A 20288-nucleotide genomic window follows, 5' to 3' on the forward strand; every position below is an offset into this window, starting at 1 on the left:
TAGTTTTTAATGATAATATGTGTAGTTATTATAATTCTAATGATAATATGTATAGTTATCCAAATTTTTATTTTCATGTCTTACTAATTTGAATGAATTTTTTGTTTGGTTGTGTTTAGAAATGTATTAAATTATATTTTATATTATGTTATGTGTGTTGTCTTACATTATTATTTTTAGATTCTATAAATAATAATAATAATAAACTTGTTAGGAGAGGATAATAAATTGAAAGAGAAAGATAAAATAAAAAATAAAAAAAAAATAATAACAATAAAAATGGAATAATGAAAAGAGGTAGAATACGTGAATAAGAAAAGAAAAGAAAAGTAGTGAAGAAGGAATGTTCGAATTAGAAAAAGAATAATAAAAAATAAAAAGTAAATATATAATAAAAAGAATGTAAAAAATGTACACGAAAAAGTAAAAAAAAAATACTTTAAAAATGAAAAGATACAAAAAGTATAGTGTTAAAAATATGTGAAATATTTTATTATTATCATAAAAAAAAAACTATTAAAAATGGTAAGAAAAAAAAGAAGAAGAAGAAAATCAATGTAAAAATAAACAACAAAAAAAAAAGAGAAATTAAGAAATAAGCAAAATGTTGAAAGAATAATAAAAAATAATAATGTATAAAAACTTGACATGCTTCTAAAATTGGATGGTTTTAAATATGTTAATATAAATCAAAGAATGAGGGTAAATACATTTGTCTTAATAATACAATATTCATAAATTAGTTTAAGTCATGAATGTCAATAAAGCGACCGTGCTAGAACCACGGGATCGAGGGGTGCCTAATACAAGTATCGATCCCTAAGACTATGACTGAGTTAATTTCAGAGACACGTTTTATCTAAATTAAAATTTTATAATTTTAATCATAGTGTAGGAATACTTGTTTCTTATAATGTTTATTAATTCAAGAGTTTTTTACGAGACTTGTAACGGAAGAATCCATCACAATTCTACTTTCCGACGGATTAGTGACAAATGAAATGAAATATTAAAAGCATCATTGAATTTGGAGTAAATTGTTATTTGGTTTTGAACTGTTAACCGTTTTAAAAACACTCATCATACTTGATTAATTAAACTTAGATACACCTTCGATTTACCACATGACATACCAAGTTGTCTCAAACCCTTGTAAGAGCATGTGATTCTTAATAAAAAGAGTCGAGAGAAATGCTGTAAACACCCTTAAAATTAGCGAGAATTTAATGATGTATTTCACTCAGTTTGCAAGATCGAGATTGCATTTAAATTCAGTTAGTCATGTTAAACTGTACTTTTAAGACTATCAATAGTTCTAAAAATGAAACTAATACTCCGCACCAAATTTAATGATAGTTTCAATTCTTCTCTCTTATATACTTATTATTATATAAATACAAATGGTGTGGATATATACTCTATATATTATATATATATCTAAAGAAAAGTTGACTTAGGCTCCTCATATCATATCAATCTAACATATAGTATAATGCATATATATATCCATCCTAAAAGATAAAAGCATTTTGTTTGTAGTTGTTTTATTTGTTCAGCAGTAGACTCCTAACTACCTCCTTAAATTTCTTGCTTCAACTAAGTAGTACATATATATCTTACTAACATATTTTATGACTTTTAAGTAAAATGCACATTATCTACTGAATTTAATTCAATCTCCTTATTTCACTCAATCAAACATGTCATCAATGCTTTATTTTGACTTTATAATAAAATGTCTTATAAGCTACTGATCGAATGACTAGTTCGTTAGATAAATGTTATTCACACAAATATAATATCTATATTTTAATACGATTTTTAATTTTTATCCTTTAAATATGTGATTGTTAATTTTTTTTCCTTCAATATTTTAAGTAACAATTAAATAATCAAATATAATTCTGAAAATAACAAATAACTTTTATAAGATATAAATTGATGTTTTCGTACTATAGTATTTCGCTAGTCATAAGACATAATAAGTTATGTAATATAACATATATAAGATGTTGTATATCGGAAAGATATTGCAGAATTCGTAAGAGAAAACGTAAACTGACTTGAAACTTAATAACGAATGAATGAAGAAAAACTCTTCGAGCTTTCTCCGGCCACAATATTTTTCATGAGAGCACGTTGATTCTTGCAATATGTCAAATGCCAACGTAAGTCATTCAATTAATGCCAACTCCCTTTAACCCCCTACTACCCACTGCCCTAATACGTAGACATATACAAAAAATAAAAATAAAATTGTACCTTGTTAATTTTCCACATATATATAAGGACTTAATTAGTAAGTATAAAATTAAAATTCAAAAGAAACAAAAAGACAAGAAAATGGTACTCCCAATTATACATACCGTACAAATATCATTTTTATCACTTTTATTCTTCACATTTCTTCTTCATACTACAATATCTTACACCCCTTTAACAAAATTACTTTATTTTCTCCTTACTACACATCTTCATTTTTTTCTATTATTTTCTCTATGTACACTTATTTCAATTTACTATAATTATCATACACGTCCACATAGGGTTTTTTTGTTAAACTATACATGTTACAAACCACCACTACATAGGAAATGTTCTTATAAAATTTCTGAATCTTACGTTCTAAGGAATGTACATTTAGTCGAAAAATCGATCGATTTCATGCGTAACATTTATCTTAAATCCGGTTTAGGTGATGAAACTTATGGACCACCATTTATATTTGAAGACGATGATGATAATAATAATAATAATACGAACAATGTACCTACACTAAAAAGTGCTAATCAAGAAGCTAGAGAAGGGGTATTTTCGTCTATCGATGCACTTTTAGGTAAAACCCTAATCGATCCTCGATCGATAGACCTTGTCATCGTTACATGTGGAGGGTTTTCGCCTTCTCCTTCACTCTCTTCCCTCGTTGTGAACCGCTATAACCTTAGATCAGACGTGAAGACGTATAATTTAAGTGGAATGGGATGTAGCTCCGGGGTACTTTCGATTGATTTTGCAGCTAGGGTTTTACGTGGGAGTCGAAAAGTCCAAAATGCCCTTGTTGTTATTACGGAGAGCATAACTTTAAATTGGTACCATGGTGAAAATCGTTCAATGCTTGTTACAAATTGTATTTTTCGTGTTGGATGTGCTGCTGCTATAATAAGTAATAATCCTAAACTTTTCAAAAGGGCAAAAATGGAACTTATTCATTCTCTTAGAACTCATCATGGTGCCGATGATAGTTCTTATAGAGCTGCAATTCAAGAGGAAGACGAAAAAGGTACGTATATATTCAGTACAGTCAAACATCTTTATAACATTTTCGTTTGTTCTGATATCGTTTAACAATTGTAAAAAGCATATAATAATGACAATAACATGAACTATCAATTCTACGTATGACGAATATATAACATTTTATGTCTTTCTAGGAACATGCATCTTTGGATATAGCTTCATTTAATAAGAGTTTTAAGATCTATATTATGTAATGATATGTTGTAAAATAGCTAGTAATTTATAATTATAACTTGCATTTTGGGAAATCAAGCATGACAATGGGTACGACCTCTTGTGAAATCTGTCGTTCAAGCTCTTTTCTATCCTTTTCTATTTCGACTTCTTTGAAAGGTGAAAGAGTAAGAAGCTAGATTGACTTGCTCTTAAATTAAAAGCAGCAAGAGCAAGTAAGTAGGCTTTTCTCCGCATGAACAATCTTGACTTTCTTTAGACTTTATAATATAAAGCCCTTTAAACGATCGTAATGGCCTGAAATATAACGACCTATGATAAAAATATACTTAATTATATCAATTAAATCCTTTGATATTATCCATATAATATTCTAGAATCCACCTTATAATTTTCCTTCATTTTAATTTATTTGACATTATTTTTTAAAATATATTTAATTTTAAAATTTCTCTATTTTACTTTTTTGAAAAGTTCTTAAGACAGAAACGAATTCATAATTTAAGTTTTATATGAATTCTATCTTTAAAATTTTTATTTTTAATATTAACCATGAGTATTATTGAAAATTATAGGTTGATATCCACTATTTATTGTAACTACAGTGAATTTTCACACAAAAAGATTGGATTCAGAAGAACCTAATATATTAACATATTATATTTATCTATGATTTATGAATATACAAACATAATTTAAAATTTTGCTTTCTTTCTTAAACTTTATATTTCGATGACAGGTATTACTGGCATTTCACTTACCAAAGATTTGGTAAGAGTGGCGGGGGTTAACCTACATCAACACATTAAAATCTTGGCTCCACGTGTCCTTCCATTAACACAGATCACAAATTATATTTACTCAATCATAATGTCTACAATATTACCTCAATCAAAATTCAAGCCAGTGGTTCCTGATTTTACAACAGCTTTCCAACACATGTGCATACACACAGGTAGTTCAGATGTCAAATGAATGAGTTGAGTTAAATTTAAATTTATTTAATTATGAAAAAATATATAAATATCTTTTTAAATTATAATTAAAATTTTAGAGACATATTTTAAATATACTAAAGTTTTATTACCTTTTGAACTTAATCTTTTTGTAATTTTATACACTTTTTGTCTTATGTGGCACACTCCATGATTTCACGCAATTGAGGCACAATATGAGAGATATTTGAATGTCACTTAAGCTAAAAATATGCACAAAATTAACAAAAAAAAATAACTTCAAAAGATAATAGGACCTTAATTTAGTTAAGATATGTCTTTGAGATTTCGATCATAATATCTAGGGAGATACTTGAGCATTTTTTTCTTTAATTATATAAAAGTTATTTGCACCGAAGTTAGTCATACTAAAATGAGTTGACAAATAAATAATAATTCAACTTTGCTTGATTTTTGTTAAGTTTTAATTTTTGTCTATATAATTTATTTAGTAATAACTATATAACCTTCAACTCTATTTATTATGATTACACACCTCTTTTAAAAAATAATGATCTATCTTTATTTTTAATATGTTTTTTAAAAAAATATTCTCTTTCTTTTTTTGGAAATAATATAGTTTCAGTTTTTCTCGTGACATGTTTAAGGTTACGAGAATAAAGACATTTTGATATATTCTTTAAATTTTTGTGTCAAGTAAAACTATGTCATTTTTTTTAAATAGATGAGACATAATATATTAAGCAAAAAAAATCTTTATAAAATATTTGACAAAATTTCTAATTGATCACTATATATCAGTGCAAGTTATAGATGAACTAAATACTAATGATATAAAAAAATGAAATAATTTTGAACTTCTGATATATGTTTTTCCTATAGATAAACAAAAGTTCAATAGGGATCAAAAATCAAAAACCATAGATTGATTTAATATGTGAAACATATTATTTTTATGAGCTAATTTTATCGTTCGATGCATGTAGGTGGGAAGGCAGTAATAGAGCAAGTTAGTCGAGTTCTAAAATTGAGTGATGAAGTAACAGAGGCAGCAAAAATGACTTTAAATAGATTTGGTAACACATCAAGTAGCTTAGTATTTTATGAGTTAGCTTATTTTGAAGCACAAAAAGGTAAAGTGAAAAAAGGGGACAAAATGTGGATGATTGCATTTGGGACAGGTTTTAAAGTTGGAAGTTTGGTGTGGAAATGGATTCAAGATTCAACTCAAGATTATGATAATCCTTGGACTGATTGTATACATAATTATCCATTGAAAGTTTGGTGAATTAAATTTCAATAACTTTATGACAATAAAAAAAAATTTATATATGGTGTAGAAAGAGAGAACATCACTATATATGTATTAGTTAGTAGTTTATATAGAAAAAAAAAATGTAATTGGATAAGTCTTTATCCTTTGTGATGTATTCGAAGGTAAGGTCAAGCTCCCCTCTTTGTATTCATTTCATTATATGTAATTCTGAAAAAAAATAAGGTTGTTTTAATAATTTGAACAAAAGAACATCTTATTCAATACTTTATTGTGTTAATCAATAATTTCAACACTTCTGTTTGAACACTTAGTTATTCATTTATAAAACTATTTTCAACACTTTATACATATAAACTATTTATAATTGACTATTTCAAACGGACTTTAATTAATATATATAACTAAACGTACGATAAAATTATTATCTCTTATCCTATCAACCAAACGGATTGCATCACTTAGGTTTCACTCCATGTATATCAACATGACAACAAATAGTTCAACATTTTTTCTTGGCTCAATGCACATTTTCAGGAAAAGATACCTCCTCCATTTTAGTGAGTTCATTTATTAATTGTTAATAATGAAGAAATTAAAGATATTCAAAATAAAATTATAATAAAATAATATAATCCATGGTTATTGAATTCCTGAAATGCCCCAACACAAAAAGTTTTTCAAAAAAATTATTTTTATCATTATCAGAAAATATTATTGTGGCTATATTTATTTTTATCCTCTTCGTGTATTCTTTATTAACTTTGTATTTGTGTAATTTTTTTTATGGGACTCAGCATTAAATAATAGAGCTTTTGATTAAATTTGAATCAGTCATCATAACGTTCTTTCATGGATGACGCTCTCAATAGAATTTTCTTCACATTCAGAAAACTTGAATCTGAGATTTTTAATTAAGGGTGAAGCAGTTCTACTATGCATTATTTTTTTTTGTACAAGAAAGTAGAGTTAAATTTGAATCTAATAGAATAATCCAAGGTGCAATGTTTTGGATCAAAATAGAACTCTAATTAGGTTTGGGGCTCCATGCAAATCTAAACAAGAATTAAATAAGAGACAAACTACAATTAAAGTGTGACCTAAATTCATTACAAAAAGGTACACTATTTTGTGTATATTATCTAGTATTTCACTATTAGTAATTTCTTTTTTCGAGAATAATCTATATTCGTTGTAAAAAGGGAATTATATAATTTATATTAATACATAGTAGTTTTTGTTTGATTCCTTTTTAATTGAACCAAGAGTAATGAGCAAGAGAGCAAAATATGTACTAGGGAGACTAATATGCAAGAACCACCTTTTATTCATAGGTTTCAATGAAGGACTAGTCGTGTTTATAACAAATAAAAAGTCATTTGACAAATAAACAGGGACGAATGAAATATGTAATAAGAAAAACAGTCTAAATATTCCCCTAAAAGACAATATCAAACTATTCCGCATCGTTCAAAGACATTAATATTTTATGATTGTGTTCAAAATTATTAATGTTCCATGCTCAAAAAAGTTAGTGAAACATTGTAGAGATAAACCTTAATCGTTACTTGTGCCCTAATTTATTCAAAGAAATTACTTAACTCTCTTTATTTCATGTGACAACATTTTTCTTTAGCCCTTCTCCCAAAATAATTCCACTACTTCTTCCTCGATTATCAAATTAATTACACTCACTTAACTTATAATTCACCTCATCTAAGTGACTAATAGCATAGCCAGTAAAAACAAAAGAATAGTTACCATCATTTATTTTTTTAACTTTACCAAGGCAAGAAGTAAAAATAAAGATATTAAAAAAAAAATACCTACTTTAATTTAGGTTTCCTCTATAATCACGCCCTTTATTGAAACATACTTCATATGTAAAACATAATGATATATTTGAAATTTTGAATGAGACTTTATTTATGAAATTTATTTCATTGGAAATATAAGTAGGTTTCTTAGATTTCTTATACTTATTTTTAGTGTTTGATACGTAAAATACTAATTAATATTATCTCAGGAGCATTTATATGTAATTAGAAAAATAGTACGAGAGTGAAATGTGGTGGAGAGTGTTGTTGGGGTTCAGGGGTTTCAGGGTGTATATAGTGGCGGATTCAGAATTTCCATTAAAGGGGTTAAAAAAAACAATAGTGGTTTGAACCCCTAAACCAGTAAGTCAATATCTAATCTTATATTCAGAAGGTTCAAAATCAATATATATACATAAAAATTAAATTCTTAAAAGTAACTTAAATATATAACGTAATTTTTTATCAAAGGGGTTCGCGCGTACTCTAGGTCCGCCCCCGGGTGCATGGATGGTCAAAGGGTGCATGGGGGTTTGGGGCATTCAGTGAGTAGGGAGGAGATATTAATGAACTTGAAATAGTCATTTTATTTATTTTAGAGAAACTTCATATCTAAAAAAATATATTTTCGAAAGCATTGTGATTTGTGACTAACCAAATATGAAAAAAGTAAATATGTTTCATCCACATCCTCTTAGAGGGAAAATAGAGATAGCAACATTTCTATAATAATCATTTTTTTAGTAACAATTTACTATCACAACCAATTTTTTATTATATTATTACAATTTACAACAAATAAATAAATATGAAAAAATGATATTATAAAATAATATGAAGAAACGATATTGTTATAAAGAGATTTTACGAAATAATATAATTGGGTGCTTAATCCAATCCCCTTTCTTTGTCTTTCACAATCTCCTAAGCTGGCTCACTGCTGTATCACTCCACTCTTTCTCCCCTTCCCAATGGATTCCATTTCTTCAAAATAAATATCAAATTTAGAATTCATTATGTGAAAATAATACATATATAAACCTGTTATATATCATATAACTTATCTTATTTATAAGATTATAAGTCGATAAGCACAAATTTCCAAAAGTGAATGGGTCATATAATTTACATTAGTATAAATAATTTATTTCCATAAGATTCAAAAATCTTATGTACTTTTTTAAACTCCGTGTCAGATCATTAAACCAGAAAAATAAATTGAAACGGAGGAGGAAGTATATTGTTTTCAAACTAGAGATTGTGTGAATTTTAAGCACTCCCATCACTAAACTAGCTCTCTATCACATGCATGTTGTCTCCTATTAGTAGACTTTTAACTATATCTTCCAAAAGTTTAATTAACATCTTTGTGTGTGCCACTACTTCTCCAAAACTCCCATTTCTTGATTTTCACTGTCAGTCCACTTCAAAGGCTCAAAAAAATTGAGATAAGATGACAACTTTGTCATATTTTTTCATTATATTCTTCTTCTTGTTAAGTTGTTTGAGTCCAAGAAGAGTGAACTCTTTGTCTTCTGATGGAAAAGCTTTGCTCTCTCTTCTCAAAGCAACTTATGATCCTTATGCTAAATCATCATCTTTTGTACTTCCTTCTTGGAATGCTTCAACTTCAACTCCATGTTCTTGGCAAGGCATTTCTTGTTCTCCTCAACAAAGAGTTATTTCTGTTTCTATTCCAAATACATTCCTCAATCTATCTTCTTTTCCCTTTGAACTTTTTTCACTTTCATCTCTTCAGCTTCTTAATCTTTCTTCTACAAATATCTCTGGCTCAATACCTTCATCTTTTGGTTTGTTTACACATCTTAGGCTTCTTGATCTTTCTTCTAACTCACTTTCAGGACCTGTTCCTTCAGAACTTGGTGGACTTACCTCACTTCAGTTCCTTTTCTTGAATTCAAACAGATTGAATGGTAGAATCCCATATCAACTTGCTGATCTTTCTTCACTAGAAATCCTCTGTCTTCAAGATAATCTCCTTAACGGTTCGATTCCGAAAGATTTAGGCTCATTGGTGTCACTCCAACAGTTAAGGATTGGAGGGAATCCAGAGTTGAGTGGTGAAATACCTGCAGAGCTAGGAATGCTTACCAATCTTACGACGTTTGGTGTCGCGGCTACTGGACTTTCTGGGGTTATTCCACATACATTTGGTAATTTGATCAGTCTACAAACTCTGGCAGTGTATGATACTGAAGTGTTTGGTTCAATACCTCCTGAACTTGGGATGTGTTCAGAGCTCAGGAACTTGTATTTGCACATGAATAAGCTTACCGGTCCAATCCCTCGTCAGTTGGGTAAGTTACAAAAGATTACTAGCTTGCTTTTATGGGGAAATTTGCTTACCGGCCCTGTCCCAGCTGAGCTATCGAACTGTTCATCCCTTGTGGTTCTTGATGTCTCTGCAAATGACTTGTCTGGCGAAATACCGGGTGATTTAGGGAAGCTTGAAGTTCTTGAACAGCTTCACTTATCTGATAATGCACTTAGTGGGGCTATTCCAATGCAGTTGAGTAATTGTAGCAGCTTAACAGCTCTTCAGTTGGATAAGAACCTATTATCCGGCACAATTCCTGAGCAAGTTGGTGAGTTGAGGCACTTGCAGATTTTCTTGTTGTGGGAGAATTCAGTTTCAGGAACTATCCCGGCTGCTTTCGGAAACTGTACTGAACTGTACTCACTTGACCTCTCAAGAAACAATCTCACTGGTTCAATACCTGAAGAGATATTCAGTTTGAAGAAGCTGAGTAGGTTGTTGCTACTTGGGAATTCGTTAACGGGAAGATTGTCTCCGAGTGTGGCAAAATGCCAGTCTCTGGTCAGGTTGAGGCTTGGCGAAAACCAGTTTTCTGGACCAATACCTGAGGAGATAGGACAGCTGCAGAATCTTGTGTTTCTTGATTTATACATGAACCATTTCTCTGGTGAATTGCCTTCTGAAATTGCCAACATTACGGTTCTTGAGCTGTTGGATGTGCATAACAATTACCTAACCGGGGAAATACCATCATCGCTGGGAGAGCTCGTGAATTTAGAGCAGCTTGATCTCAGCAAGAACAGCTTCACTGGTGAGATTCCCTGGAGTTTTGGTAATCTCAGTTACTTGAACAAACTTATTCTTAGCGATAATCTGCTTACTGGTCCAATTCCAAAGTCATTTAGCAACTTGCAGAAGTTAACTCTACTTGATTTGAGCTCCAATAGTTTATCTGGTGCAATTTCACCTGAGATTGGTTACATGACAAGCTTAACAATCAGTTTAGATTTGAGCTCAAACCGTTTCACAGGTGAACTCCCTGAGACGTTATCGGGATTGACACTGTTGCAATCTCTTGATATTTCTCATAATATGTTGAGCGGAAGAATCACAACTCTAAGCCTCCTGACCAGTCTCGCTACTCTAAATATATCGTATAATAACTTTTCGGGGCCTATTCCTGTAACACCCTCCTTTAGAACTCTAACATCAAACTCTTTTCTGGAGAATTCACTCCTTTGTGAATCAATTGATGGCTTCACTTGTTCTGCACATATAACAAGAAGGAACCGCTTGAAGTCTTCAAAATCCATAGTTTTGGTTGCAGTGATTTTGACGTCTGTAGCCATAACAGTCGTGGCAGCGTGGTATCTTGTGACAAGGAAGCATAGATATGAATCTGAGAAATCACCTGGCATGTCGGTCTCTGCAATAGGGGCAGAAGATTTTACCTATCCGTGGACTTTCATCCCTTTCCAGAAGCTCAATTGCACTGTTGACAACATCTTGGATTGCTTGAAAGACGAAAACATCATTGGGAAAGGCTGTTCTGGAGTTGTTTATAGAGCAGAAATGCCAAATGGCGAGTTGATTGCAGTGAAGAAGCTCTGGAAAACAAAGAAAGATGAGGAACCAGTAGATTCTTTCGCTGCTGAAATTCAGATTCTTGGTCACATTAGGCATCGAAACATAGTGAAGCTCCTCGGATATTGTTCAAACAAGAGTGTTAAGCTTCTTCTCTACAACTATATTTCAAATGGTAATCTTCAACAGCTCTTGCAAAGTAACAGGAACTTGGATTGGGAAATCAGGTACAAGATTGCGGTTGGATCAGCTCAAGGCCTTGCTTATCTTCACCATGACTGTGTGCCAGCAATTCTTCATAGAGATGTCAAGTGCAACAACATACTCCTCGACTCTAAATTCGAGGCTTATTTAGCAGATTTTGGACTTGCAAAGCTGATGAACTCTCCAAATTATCATCAAGCTATGTCCAGAGTAGCAGGCTCTTATGGCTATATAGCTCCAGGCAAGTATCTTTCAACTTTTATTTCTCATCTTAACCTAAATGTTGTGCAGCTATATGATGCTTTTAATCCTTGTGTTGTATCGTGTGATCATCGCATCTCTAAAAGCTTAAGTTATTAGAAAGGATACACTTTTCTCTACTAATCATATCTTCAACACATGCTGCTCTGATATTCTTACCAAGCACGTGGCTAATGGTTGACTGTTAGACTTCAACCTACGATACCATGTTGAAATATTAGAGATGGTACACATTTATTCACAAAATTATATCGTCAACAGTTCCCAGATATAGGTCAAAACGAGAGTCACGATGTTATGATCTATAGTCAAATTCGAACGGATAAACTAAACAAGTTATGCTTCATAGATGTTGACACAATTTTTTGCCACTATGGTTGCAGAATATGGATACACAGTGAATATAACAGAAAAGAGCGATGTCTACAGTTATGGAGTGGTACTTCTGGAAATATTGAGTGGACGTAGTGCGATTGAGCCTCAGATTGGTGATGGACAACACATTGTGGAGTGGGTGAAGAAGAAGATGGGAAGCTTTGAACCAGCTGTTACAATTCTTGATTCTAAACTACAGAGTTTACCAGATCAAATGGTGCAAGAAATGCTACAAACACTTGGAATAGCTATGTTCTGTGTGAATTCATCACCCACTGAAAGGCCAACTATGAAGGAAGTAGTGACACTTCTAATGGAAGTGAAGAACCCAACTGAAGAATTTGGAAAAACTTCTCAGCCTTTAATCAATCAGTCAACTCAAAGTTGATTCATTTTTTGCTCAGATTTTCTTTCTCTTTTACTTTAGAAGAAAGGATAGTGTCATTGTATGAGAAGAGAAGAAAAGCTAGTTTTCTTGCATAGGTTATTGTAGGGATTCTTGTACAGTTTCATAAACATCTTCATTTCCTAAGGTAGAGGTGTTTGGCCGAGCTTTTAGGAACAAAATAATGTTCTTGAGTAGTAGCGGAAGTTGTTCCTTCGGAAGCTATAAAAGTAGTTTTTCCCTGAAAGTACTATTGGGACTTTGAAATTGATTAGCTAAACACAAACTGCTACTTTGCAGAAGTACTTTTTTAAAGAACACTTCTAACAAAAAACACTTCTCCAAATAAACACAAGCAGTTAGTTTCTTAAGGCTACCAATTGGTGTCCTTGTCTTTCAAATAACTAAAATTATGTAATTGTTATTGTATAGAAATAAAAAGGTAGAAGAATGTACAGCCTTTACCAGGTAGATACTTACTGTGGAGGCAGCAATCTGACATACAAATTTCATTATCCCCAAGTAGTCATCTGTTGGCAGCAAAGGAGCTTCTACAGAGGTCAGATATCTCCACCGCGTCGAGACTGTCGATCTGAAACCAAGTCAGAGTCTCATAAAGTGACTTGCTGCAGAGACCTTTTTCCCAGTCCAACTAGGTTTTTTAGGTTTGGGGTGTAGTTGGTCGAAAAATTTCATATTCAAGAAGAGATTCACATCTATGATGACAAACATAGGGTCACTAAATGATAAGATGTTGCAACATAGTGACAGAAAGGGAACAACAGTGACCTGACAAAATGGCTCTTTGCATTGCACAATTTGATGACCAAAACACAAAAATCATCGATTGTATATTTTACAAGAGAAAGAAAAGAAAACAAAGTTCCGTATACATGATTGAGCTCTAGCCATTTTAAGCAGACTTAACCCTTGTATTATTACTCGATGATGAACTCCTACCCCTGAATCCAACAACATTAAGTTTCTTTGTGGAGACGCTAGAGCTTCGGCTATCTACTCGTCTCTTTCCTGTTGAACTGCTGGTCTTTTTGGACACCTTCATAGCTATCTTTGGTTTTGACTTAGCTGGTACTTTACCAAACTTGGTTCCTGGGGATCTTTTTGAATCGGTAGTCTTTGGAGATCTTTTTGAATCGGTAGTCTTTGGAGATCTTTTTGAATCGGTAGTCTTTGGGGACCTTTTTGAATCGATAGTCTTTCTTGTAACACTCGAGGATTTGCCTGTGGAAGCTGTAGCCTTGCCTCTTGAATTTGAAACTTTCACAGACTTTTCACGCTTGTCCTTCTGTTCAGTTATGCGAGACCTGGCATTGTCTCTTTTGATACCGTCTACTGAGAGAGACTCCAAGCTCTCATTCTTCTTTATGGCTTCCTCAATGCAATTGGCCAAAAGCAAGTCCTTTTTGGCAATTAAACTTGTTACTTTCCCTACCACATGCACAAAAAAAAGGTATCTGAGCTTAGCAGGCTTGAGAGAGTGTCAACTGAAACAAAAAGCTCAAATAAATAATGAGAATTTCATACTTGCATAAATGAAGTAAGAAGCACATGCATCTTTCAGAAACCAAGCAAGCAAAGCAACATCATCAAAAGCATTAAGTTTTACCTTTGGCACCCATACGAGCAGTCCTTCCCGTGCGATGGAGATAGTCAATCTAAAATAGTCAAAGGAAAAGGATAAGGATTTATACATAAAATGAACTGGTGTTAGCTTGTATTGGCAAGACGATGTCATGTTTTGCAAAGCCGGCAATGGTGCTTACAGAATTCTTAGGGAAATCAAACATGATGACATGATCAACATCCAAGTCCAGTCCTCTAGCAGCCAAGTCTGTGCAGACTAAAGTAGGACAATCTCCTTCATTGCTCTTAAACTTGGCAAGGTTTTCAACCCTGCAGAAGAAAAGTATTATAAATGGAGGGTAAAAGTGAAGCATATAAAACTTGATTGAGTGGTGCTTATATTACAGGAAACATAAATCCATCAGGGAATCATGGGCATTTCATCTATCTTGACTTTCTAACATCTTGGAACTTTTCACCTAAGAAATAAGTAGTTCATGGTCTTTGACTCTAGCTAGTATTTTTCCCCTTTATATAAAAGTTGAGTAGCAAATTGAGCTTATTGTGGTTCTTTCCATCTTTTGTCCACGAACAGGGGCAAAAGAGAGCACAAATCATAATAATGACAAACAAGATATTTTGTACATATGTTCCTTGAGATGAGGAAAAGGAAAAGGATCAAGAGAGTCTATGCGGCAGATCAGGCAATGCATTGCCTGTTGCATAAATATTATTCAGCTTCTCTTCTTACCTTTGCTCTGCTGGAACTTCCCCATGGTAGTTTACAGTAGAAATTTGGGTTTCATTGAGGAAGTGATCCACAGCACGACTAGAATTCAATGTGTTACAGAATACCATCACCCTGTTTCCCTTTGCTAAACTTGGCTCAAGAACCTGACAATTACATAATGTAAATCAGACTTTTTTTTATTTATATATTATGAACTACAATAAGCAAAATTATATAACAAAACTTAGATTGTCCTTTCGAGAACAACTTGTATACTGCCACCCTATGGAATGAAATCACACCTCTCGAATATGAAAATAGGCCCCTGACTGTTGAGCACTATACCTACGCCACTAAAGCCAAGAGATAACAACAGGAGTGCAGTTAGCTCTCCTTACAATCTTAATCATTTCTTCTTACGCAAATTGACCAAATGTTTCAATTAGTGACAGTAAAACCCCATAAAACTTAAGCAATCACTCAGCTGAATTTCTTCACTAAATATGTAACAGTCTATCGACTAGATATCCTTCATAACCTGTCAACTAGATCTCCTTGAACACAAAGATCAAAGTCTCATTTTGAAAAGGAGACAACAATAGAAGTCTGCCAAATTACCATAGTAGTAATATTAAAGACAACCCTAAATGATTCACATACTCAGGTTTCATTTAGATTTATATATTTATGTTGCTTCTCCCAAAAATAAAGACAATTAAATCAGGCTGTACGTACACACTTATTGACAAGCCTGGCATGAAGGAAACAAGTACATAAACAGTGCTACACCTGTAGCAACGCCTCCATCTTGTTCTCAGAACCTGAAAGCTTGATGAAATCATGACGAGCAGAAGCAATCTTCTTATGCAATGAAGAAGTACGTAAATGCTCAATCCCTTGAAATTCCTCATCAACCAGCTTTTGAACTGCCTGCAAAGCATACAAATATCAACTGAACAGCCTTGAAGTATAAAATGTGCAAATTGAATCAATTGAAAATGCATAAGATTGAGATGAATTGCATACAAATAACGGTACATAACCAGAAATAAGCCATACTACAATTAGGCTATCATGCATAACTGCCTAATCAGTGAATTACTGTATGTGAAGGATAACTATGACGACAAGCCACTCACCTTGAAATCTTTACACAGGAACTTAAGCAATTAGGGCGAGGGCGACATAATACAATGATAGTACTACTTTGATGATAAGCCACTCACCTTTGAAGCCTTAGGAGATAATACAGGATCTTAATCAATTAGAGTGATATGATACAACGACAGCACAGCTTTTAGCTGTAAGAGCTGAGATTCTCCTTGTCTTGCACATGAAATAATGATTCAAACAGAACTTTTCATGCTAGTTTTATTTCTGTTGCAGCACATAAAAGTATCCTAGACAAATCCAGCGATAAAAGGATAATTATATATCAATATTAAGCATTGCATCCTTTGTTGAAATTTATGGGACAAAGCTATTCATTGTTTTCCCATCTTTCCATTCCTTTGTGATTTTTAAGTTATTGAAAATTTTCTACAGCATTCAGTGAAAAACTCAGAAGGTGCAGGTACACTAAACTTTTGGCATTGTTCTTGTCAAAACATGACTCATTAGCAATTATAAGGCCCACTATAATTCATTTTTTATAAGAAAGGTCAACTATAATGAGCACTAATGGATAATAAATGTAGGGAATACTTTATTTTTTCTCTGTTTCTTTTAGGGGTTGCTGGATAGCTTTTTTCCACGCAAACTTACCCAGATACCACGGTTATCAAACTTCATTGCAACCATTGAATAGAAAAAGGATTTTTATGTATGTCACCATCACTGCAGCCCTACATCATGAGTAATAAATGCTACCTCTTCGCACCCAAGGGTATGGCTTAGTTGTTGATGAAGTGGGGTGAAAATCATGAGGTCTCAAGTTCAAGTCCCAACCGAGGCAAAATCAGTAGGTGATTTCCTTCCTCTGTTCAAAGTTAGTCAGTATATGTGCTGGTGGGACATAGCAGGTGCTCTAGTCAAGATGCACGCAAGCTGACTAAGACACCACAGTTCTCAAAAAAAAAATCTAGCATTTGATATCCGAAACTTAAACATCAATAATTTCGTTGACTGAGAAATTTTACAAGGGTCAACTTCATTGCAATATGCCAGTTGAAGCAAATCAACAGCTAAACTTCAACCTAAACTATCAAGATACATTTTTTAAAGACATAAGCTTAAGAGACATATCGGTGAAAGCAACCATCAGTTTTAAATAAATTATTTATGTAGTTTTTCACAACCCACAGGCATACCTTTGTCATTGTTGCCGTCACCAAAACGGTTTGAAATCCTTCATCATCAGTCTTTGAAGCACGGTTTTTCAATGGCGCAAGAAATTTTCGTATATCAGGACCAAAACCACGATCAAACATGGTATCAGCCTCATCCAAGACCTATCCAGAGATTGTCACAGTTAGATACTTCAAAACAAAGTACCTACAGGAAGAAACAAAAACAATTACCAAGTATCTGATGTCACCATAAACCATATTTCCCTCTTCAATATGTTGTAGAACCCTGCCTGGAGTCCCCACAATCATGTCAATTGGGCTTGCCAAACAATCTTCTTGAGGTCTCAGACGTCCGCCACCACTAACCATGGTAGATCTAAATCGAGCATGATGACTGATAGATTTTGCCACACGAAAAACCTGCAATGTCGATTGAATTCTGTTAGCCAGATTCCTCTCACCTTTAATAAAGAAAATCCTTTCATTAATGGTAAATAACCTGCTCACAGAGCTCCCTAGTAGGGCACAACACAACAGCTCGGGGGCGCCTAGGCTTCATGAGCATACCATCCAATTCCTCATCTCGTCTCAACAACTGATTCAAACATCATATGTCAAATCAAGCTAAACCAAATAACAAAACTATGAATAAGAGTTAACCTACTAATCAGCTCTAATATGACATTACACAAAGACATGAGTGCTTATATAATGGTACACTATTACCTCAACCAATGAAGTTTGTGCTATTAAAAATTTTAAACCCATGAAATTCTTCAAACCAACAAAGCTAAATGCAAATACAGTTTTCAATACAAGGAAGCTCCATTTAAAAAGGGCATTCCACTGCCACGATTTGTTATAGCTACAAAAACTGGTCAGGTTGAATACTTCAGTTCTATGAAAAGCCAAGTGAAGTTGGATTAGGAGTTGAACCAATCCGATCCAATTATAGATTGTCTTGTTTACTTCCCATACCAGCATATAGGCTTAGTTGATGTTGTAATACTTACACTAGGACTGGTGTTTGCAGGGGGTTTGCTTTTTGATCTGGCAATTTGCAAATCAGTAAAGGATAAGTATAACATTGTCAGAACCTCAAGTTGAGTACCTCTAATTTACGGTAAAAGGCCATTAATTTAGTAATGGAAAGGAACAGATCTTGAAAAAAAATAACAAAAATCTTGTTAATTTAATAAAGGTTATACTGACAAAAGATAAATAAAGGTTATATTGCTCTATCTAGTGACAAAGCCACTGTTCAGGATCAGGAATAGAATCTCCGAAGTAGTTGCTTGAATTTGTAAATCAAGATAGGCCTACAGAAAATTTATATAGTCGACCCCAATTGGTTTCATCAAAGGGTAGTTGCTCAATTTATATAATTCGCTCGAATTTTTGGAATTTCAGGCAGCATAGTAAATCATCCTGGATGAAGTTCATCCCTTTCCTAAATTATAGCAATATTAATCCAAATAATCTCCTCCAACACTTAACTAAAAAGGAAAACATAACATGACAAAAGCTACAGCTCGTATTACTCACTAACGAACAACAAATGCAAGTCATTATCCATTATCCATTATCAAACAACCAATGTGAGTACAACAACAACATATCCAATGAAATTCTACAAGTGTGCAATGGGGAGGGTAGAGTGAACACAAACCTTATCCCTATTTCGTGGAGTTAGAGAGGTTGTTTCAACAGACCCTCAGCTCAAATGCAGTCAGTAATGAAAACATGGCAATTAATAAGGAAAGCAGTACAGAGCAACCATAAAAGGAACAATCACAACAAATCAGCACAATGACCATAACAGAATGGAATCATGAAAAAGGCTAATACTACAAAACAGAGTCAGAAATGAATGTTTCACCTGAACAATAGGCAACAGATAAGCAAGCGTCTTCCCAGAACCCGTATGTGAACCCAATACCACACTTTTCCCTTCAATCACAGCAGGTATACCAATCGACTGAATCTCAGTCGGTTCCGAAATACCCATTTCACCTAAAGCCCCCATAACCTCTTCCGTCAACCCCAATTCCTCAAAACTCGACGCCACCGCTTTCTTCTTACTCTTCTTAACCCCTCCATCATCAACCTCCACTTGTTTCCGTACTAATTGCTTGATTTCTGAGTTGGGTTTTGGGGATTCTTTGAGATGTCTAAGTCTAAGTCTTTCTAATAGAATTGAATGCTTAACAGGTTGAAGTGCATCTTCTTCTTCAGCAACAGCAGCATAAGAAGGAGCAGAAGTAGTTGTAGAAGAAAGGGGTCTAAACCCTAGATAAACCCTACGAGGCTGAGGAAGAAGAGGGTTTCTGGTTAAGGGGAAACGAAAAGGGAGGAGAGAAAGGTTGAGCAGGGCTCTGCCTGTAACTCCCATTTGTGCTGTCTAGTAGCTTGGTTGATGACTCTAATGGAGTATATACAAAGGCTAAAGCTCCACTTCTGATAATGGCAACCAAAAAGAAAGAAAAAAAACTCAATAAATATCTTTTTGATTTATAATAATGAAATTATAATATAAGGTTTTTATGTGTGCATATAATACGAAGACAAAGGTTTAATTTACCCAAAATTATATTATTTCAAACAATTAAGTATAATTTTGAAGTATCGTGTAGAATTGAATCCAACATCTTGTTAAGAGATTTCACGTTCGGAGCTTTCAATCGAACTCAAAATCTTGTTCAAAGATTTGACATTCAAAACTTTCAATTCAACTCAAGATCTCATTCAAAGGTTTGACATTCGGAACTCCTGATTCCTCGATCGAACTTTGTTGGGTCTAAGGTGGACACCAAATCTCAACTCCATTCTATTGCTCCACTATATTTGTGTTCTTCCATCACTAACATTTACATAAACATAAAACATTCTGAACCTAATTTAACCTCAAAAGTTAGCTCATGAGAAGAGATTCGTCCTATTCATATAAGAAAGTCAATTTCTCATCCTTCTTTAACAAAACCTTTTTGGAATAATGATTCATTGCCTCTCTAACTTATTTTTTGTTTGATAACTAATGTGAATATTATCATAACCAACAAGCAGAAACAACAAATACAGCTAA

At 33.0% G+C, this 20288-nt stretch overlaps 3 protein-coding genes across 3 annotated transcripts; 2 read left to right on the forward strand and 1 right to left on the reverse strand.

Annotated features, from left to right (window-relative positions):
* The first annotated feature begins 2343 nt into the window (after positions 1-2343).
* On the forward strand, positions 2344-5715 carry LOC107007060 (3-ketoacyl-CoA synthase 17-like). Its single transcript, XM_015205527.2, has 3 exons — positions 2344-3280; positions 4211-4426; positions 5414-5715. Exons 1-3 carry the CDS (start codon positions 2344-2346, stop codon positions 5713-5715), a joined length of 1455 nt encoding a protein of 484 aa, XP_015061013.2.
* Positions 5716-8611: 2896 nt separating this feature from the next.
* Positions 8612-12851, forward strand: LOC107006634 (probable LRR receptor-like serine/threonine-protein kinase At1g34110). Its single transcript, XM_015205147.2, has 2 exons — positions 8612-11824; positions 12228-12851. Exons 1-2 carry the CDS (start codon positions 8971-8973, stop codon positions 12605-12607), a joined length of 3234 nt encoding a protein of 1077 aa, XP_015060633.1. The 5' UTR covers positions 8612-8970; the 3' UTR covers positions 12608-12851.
* Positions 12852-13389: 538 nt separating this feature from the next.
* Positions 13390-19705, reverse strand: LOC107007291 (DEAD-box ATP-dependent RNA helicase 39). The gene is made up of 9 exons (XM_015205849.2): positions 19086-19705; positions 17706-17801; positions 17438-17626; positions 17228-17368; positions 15708-15848; positions 14940-15082; positions 14389-14518; positions 14232-14280; positions 13390-14053 (listed from the first exon to the last, which is right to left on the reverse strand). The coding sequence occupies exons 1-9, from the start codon at positions 19596-19598 to the stop codon at positions 13518-13520; spliced, it is 1938 nt and encodes a 645-aa protein (XP_015061335.1). The 5' UTR covers positions 19599-19705; the 3' UTR covers positions 13390-13517.
* Positions 19706-20288: the final 583 nt, after the last annotated feature.

This window comes from Solanum pennellii, chromosome 12 (assembly GCF_001406875.1).
Source record: "Solanum pennellii chromosome 12, SPENNV200".
NCBI classification, from domain to species: Eukaryota; Viridiplantae; Streptophyta; class Magnoliopsida; order Solanales; family Solanaceae; genus Solanum; species Solanum pennellii.

Bases quoted from the DNA above. Each gene is read 5' to 3' on its own strand.
- LOC107006634 (XM_015205147.2), top strand. From the start codon at position 8,971: ATGACAACTTTGTCATATTTTTTCATTATATTCTTCTTCTTGTTAAGT. The intron at 11,825-12,227 runs GCAAGTATCTTT...CTATGGTTGCAG, and splicing joins TTATGGCTATATAGCTCCAG to AATATGGATACACAGTGAAT.
- LOC107007060 (XM_015205527.2), top strand. From the start codon at position 2,344: ATGGTACTCCCAATTATACATACCGTACAAATATCATTTTTATCACTT. The intron at 3,281-4,210 runs GTACGTATATAT...TTTCGATGACAG, and splicing joins TCAAGAGGAAGACGAAAAAG to GTATTACTGGCATTTCACTT. The intron at 4,427-5,413 runs GTAGTTCAGATG...CGATGCATGTAG, and splicing joins ACACATGTGCATACACACAG to GTGGGAAGGCAGTAATAGAG.
- LOC107007291 (XM_015205849.2), bottom strand. From the start codon at position 19,598: ATGGGAGTTACAGGCAGAGCCCTGCTCAACCTTTCTCTCCTCCCTTTT. The intron at 17,627-17,705 runs GTTATTTACCAT...TCGACATTGCAG, and splicing joins CTAGGGAGCTCTGTGAGCAG to GTTTTTCGTGTGGCAAAATC. The intron at 15,083-15,707 runs GTGTAGCACTGT...TGTAATTGTCAG, and splicing joins AGATGGAGGCGTTGCTACAG to GTTCTTGAGCCAAGTTTAGC.